We start from the raw sequence: 4,870 nt of genomic DNA on the forward strand, positions 1-4,870 counted from the left end.
TCTATTAGCTGGGGACACCTTTCCATTAACTTGTGGCACCACTAGGCCACAGGTCCTTTGGTTTGTTGTAAAGATTATTATATAAACGAGCATAATTTAATAAATAAAGATTGCCCATGGAACATAGATTGATAATTATATAATTTCTCCCATAATTCGTTTTCTAATTACTGGTGCCCAAGTGAGAGTAACCCTCAACCTATTCGTTGAGGACACATTTCCATTAACTTCTGGCACCGATAGGCTCAGTTTCTTTGGTTTGTTATAAAGATTATTACATAAACCAGTGTGATTTCATAAATGAAAAATTGCCCATACAAAACATAGAACGATAATTTGATAATCTGTTTATGAATTCGTTTTCTGTTTACTTGGAAAGCACTTCTAAGACACGGAGTGCTTGCCAAATTCTTTATTTGTTTTATATTGCCAACATTCATAAAGAGTTAGGATTTTTTATATACTTACCGAGTTTGAAAAGCTTACAGATTGTTGCAAACATACAATACACATTCACCGTTTAAAAGTCCACACCCTGATTGATTGGAATATAGTTGGTACATGGAGCTACGGTTGACAATGAAAAACAAGATATAGTATGAACCTAAAAGGTAATTAAAAAAAAAAAGTTTTGGTTTTAAATAAACTCTAAAACAGCTCATCCATAGACGCATTCACAGGTGACTTAGTTATCATCAAAGCTATAAATTAAAGACTCTACAACTTCCTAATCATCTCTCCTTCTGTGCATGTGTCTGTAAGCAATATATATGGCAATCCAAAAGCACATTGCACTTCTTCTACAATTTTTGCTTGTTGCTCTTGTTTTTGACGTCGCCAATGGCTATCCGCTAAAGTTAGGGTTCTACCAAAAGACGTGTCCCAGAGCTGAAGCTATTGTAAAAAGGACAACAGCAAACTACATTTATCGTGCTCCTTCTCTTGCTGCTGCTTTGCTCCGAATGCAGTTTCATGATTGCTTTGTGAGGGTATGTGCAACAACAACGTGCATTGCTTATCTATTTTGATTAATATTATTAATTGTAATTTAAGATAGAACATGATATATATGACGTTTCTACAGGGATGTGATGGTTCAGTGTTGATAAACTCCACCAGAAAAAACCAGGCCGAGAAAGACGGAATTCCAAATCTTTCACTCAGAGGATTTCAAGTTATTGATGCTGCAAAAACTGCTGTAGAAGCCGCATGTCCTGGTGTTGTCTCTTGTGCAGATATCCTATCTTTGGTAGCTCGAGATGCAATCCACCAGGTATTTAATTAATTGTCACAATAAATACATGCATGAAAATAAATCTATATATTTTTCTTTTTCTTATATATATATAATTAAGTGAGATCTGAGGTTCACTCCTTGACCTTGGTATAATTTTTTGTTTTTAATTCAGATTAAGGGCCCATATTGGCCAGTGCCATTAGGGAGAAGAGATGGAAGAGTATCAATAGCATCTGAGAGTTTTACACTACCTGCTCCTTTTGCCAACATTACTCAACTCAAAGCACAATTTCTCTCCAAGGGTTTGAACGTTAAAGATCTGGCTGTTCTTTCAGGTATTTGATCAGTACATCTATTTTTTTTTAACTACTGTATACAAAACAGATTTTCCTTTTAAATAATTCCCAATACCATGCATTTTCTTTTCGTTTTACTCTTTGTAATACGTAAGCAAAAAAGACAAAAAATGCAACTTTTCTATGGTAGAAAAGAAAGCAAGGTTTTCGGGCTTTAGAAACTAAAAGTTTTAACTTTTTCTGAACTTATACCCCTATAATGACTTTTTGTTAACAACCAATATAACATTTGAAGTTGTATTTTTTTAAAGGAGGACACACCGTGGGGATTTCACACTGCTCTACCATTGCGACCAGGTTGTACAATTTTACAGGCAAAGGTGACACTGATCCATCCCTAGACCCGAGGTATGTACCTCAATTGAAAAGAATATGCTTTCCAACCGACAAAACCACACTCCTTGCAATGGATCCAGGGAGTTCAAAATCATTCGATGAGGACTACTACAGTGTTGTCTTGAAAAGGAGAGGCTTGTTTCAGTCCGATGCTGCACTTCTAAATGACAAAACAACAAGCGCTTATGTCAAGCTTCAAGCTAAGTCTCATGGCTACACATTCTTTAAAGATTTCCAAGCATCAATGGTGAAAATGGGACAAATTGGAGTTCTTACCGGCAAGGCCGGTGAAATCAGAAGACATTGTGCTCTAATAAACTAAATGAGTTGAAGTAATTATGTTTTTCCCTCAAAACTAACTAAACTGAAGAGTGATTTGATTTGAATAAGAGAGACAAAGGTAAGATATCTTTGTCACTTTCACAATATTCCTTATTTTGGATCCAATTTATTGTTGCATGAACTTTGGTGCTATGTAAATTCCGTCTATCTTAGACCTAAAATGTATTCTTTTTGTAAAAGGGTGATTTTGTTATTGTTATCATGGAGTATATGATTGATTGTACTAACACTACGCCGATTACACTACTACAAAAATGATATACGGTCAAACTTTTGCAAAAACCGCTCGATCACATTTTTGACTAGAACTGTATCGAAAGGTTCTTGCAAAAACCTTGTCATTGTTTTAGACATTTTAAGTTTAATTTCCTGACCATTAATAATATAGTTGAAACATTTAAACACACTTAAACATAACAAATGTGACAATTATTAACAACACTCGAACAATGTGGTCAAATGTCACAATCTGCCATGGGTTTGTTAGATATATGGAAAAAATTTGTGATGCTTTTTATAAGAGACGATAGACTAATATATAGATATATAAATCAAATGTTTATGTGTCTGTTTCATGAAGAATATATTGACATTAGAAAGTAATGTATCTAAACGGTATTATATGGCCATATGGTAGCTAAGAGGAATAAAAAAGTAACTATAATTATTTTATAATCATGTTTCATTTCTTATGTGCGTCTAAAAATGAATACTTGTCATGATAAATGTGACATCCCCGATTTCACGGCAAGAAAAGACTTATTTGTTTATGCTTTATTTGAAAATCAGAGTATACATTTTAAAGAATGATATTGTGGAATTTCTTCCACAAAAACATGATAAATAGATTACCAAAGCATTTATGAAGAAATGTATTTTAAAAGTTTGGGAAGTCATCGTCAATACATAAACATAAGAATAAACAGACCTTACATTCACTTATACAACTGATCTACATCTCATTTAATCTCTCAATGTAATGTAGCTTCGTATTGACATTTGTGATACAAATAAATTGAGTGGGTCAGGTTGGGAAACTTGGTGACTATATAGGGATTTCAATCACTACTAGAAAAAAAGTTTTCCTTGATAGAAAATGCCTGTCATAAATGCCTATACATGACAGACAAATGTCTGTCATTGAAATTCATGTCATAAAGGAAAATGAAAGACACTTGGTCTGTCATGAAATTTACGACAGACTTTTATGACCAACAATTAAGACATACATACACGACATGTGTTTTCGACATACATTTACGACTGACTTTGTATGTCATAATTCGCAACATTTTTGTAATTATGACAGACATTTATGACTTTAAATTACGACATATGTTTTGTACAATATGATTTTTGACATATTTTTACGACATACTTTGTATGTCATGATTATATATATATATATATATATATATATATATATATATATATATATATATATATATATATATATATATATACATATATATATATATATATATATATATATATATATATATATATATATATATATATTTTTCTACCAACTCTAATACACATTGATGTGGACTATTCAGATCCGCCACAAAGGATCATAGCTTTATTCATCATGATTTACTGATGCTTCCAGTAAATATGTTTGTGTTTATAAAATTAAGCATAATTTTAACACTTTGAAAACTTCTCAGAGAGTAGTAGAAAAAATAAGAAGAATCTGTTAGGCAGAAAGATAAAACTTTCTTCAATCTAAAAGGAAAGTAGAGTACTTTCGTATCGTGTTTTGTGATCATCTTAATGATTGTGGAACTATATCACAATTGATCCTTAAAGAGCATCTTAGTGTAATTGTATGATTAAGAAGAGGAATAAGATATTATTGAAATAGTTCTATCAAGGGATGACTCATACTTCGTTTCCAATCAAGTTATATCATGAAAACAATTGGTTGGTTGACATTTTCTGTTGGCCGGTTTGGGTACATATAATTATGGAGAATCTTGGTCCATTTGACCAATTCTGATGAATAATAATGAAAACCAAATAAGAGATAATCTAGCAGTCACTTGGAGGCACGAAGGCTTCCACTTGGGTGTATTTAACAACTTCACCTTCATACGAATATACAAAAAAAAAACAATCTAAAAAAATGAATATAATTTAAATGATTAACAATCATTTGACTGATTAGTTCTAGTACCTATATCCTTTTGCCCTAATATAAGGTCATTCATTGTGTTTATCACGTCTATCGACAATCGTAATCTCTCTTCTCTCTTGAATTGTTTCTCCCTCTCTCTTCTCATCTCTCCTTCTCTATAACAAGGTTCCTACAACTAGTGTATGACATAGAACCACACTTTGTGTGGTATACATCTATGTGGCTCCTATGTGGCAAAGTAGGGAGTGTGGTTTTTGTGGCACTACTCCCTACATCCTTAGACCCAGAATCTTGAAGTCAATTACCAAGCGGATGCTGTAAAAAAAAGAACCTAATCTAGCATGCACCAATTAATGATGCATAAAAAAAAGGAAATTAAGTAATCGAACTAAGGGTGGTAATTGATGACATGACACGAAACGAAATTGAGAGGAAACTGAAATTTGAATTCGTGTTCAT

General features: G+C 32.6%; 1 protein-coding gene across 1 annotated transcript; it reads left to right on the plus strand.

Annotated features, from left to right (window-relative positions):
- The first annotated feature begins 737 nt into the window (after positions 1-737).
- Positions 738-2,357, plus strand: LOC111903787 (peroxidase 27). Its single transcript, XM_023899545.3, has 4 exons — positions 738-989; positions 1,085-1,273; positions 1,410-1,572; positions 1,845-2,357. The coding sequence occupies exons 1-4, from the start codon at positions 771-773 to the stop codon at positions 2,249-2,251; spliced, it is 978 nt and encodes a 325-aa protein (XP_023755313.1). The 5' UTR covers positions 738-770; the 3' UTR covers positions 2,252-2,357.
- Positions 2,358-4,870: the final 2,513 nt, after the last annotated feature.

This window comes from Lactuca sativa, chromosome 8, assembly GCF_002870075.4.
Source record: "Lactuca sativa cultivar Salinas chromosome 8, Lsat_Salinas_v11, whole genome shotgun sequence".
Taxonomy (NCBI): domain Eukaryota; kingdom Viridiplantae; phylum Streptophyta; class Magnoliopsida; order Asterales; family Asteraceae; genus Lactuca; species Lactuca sativa.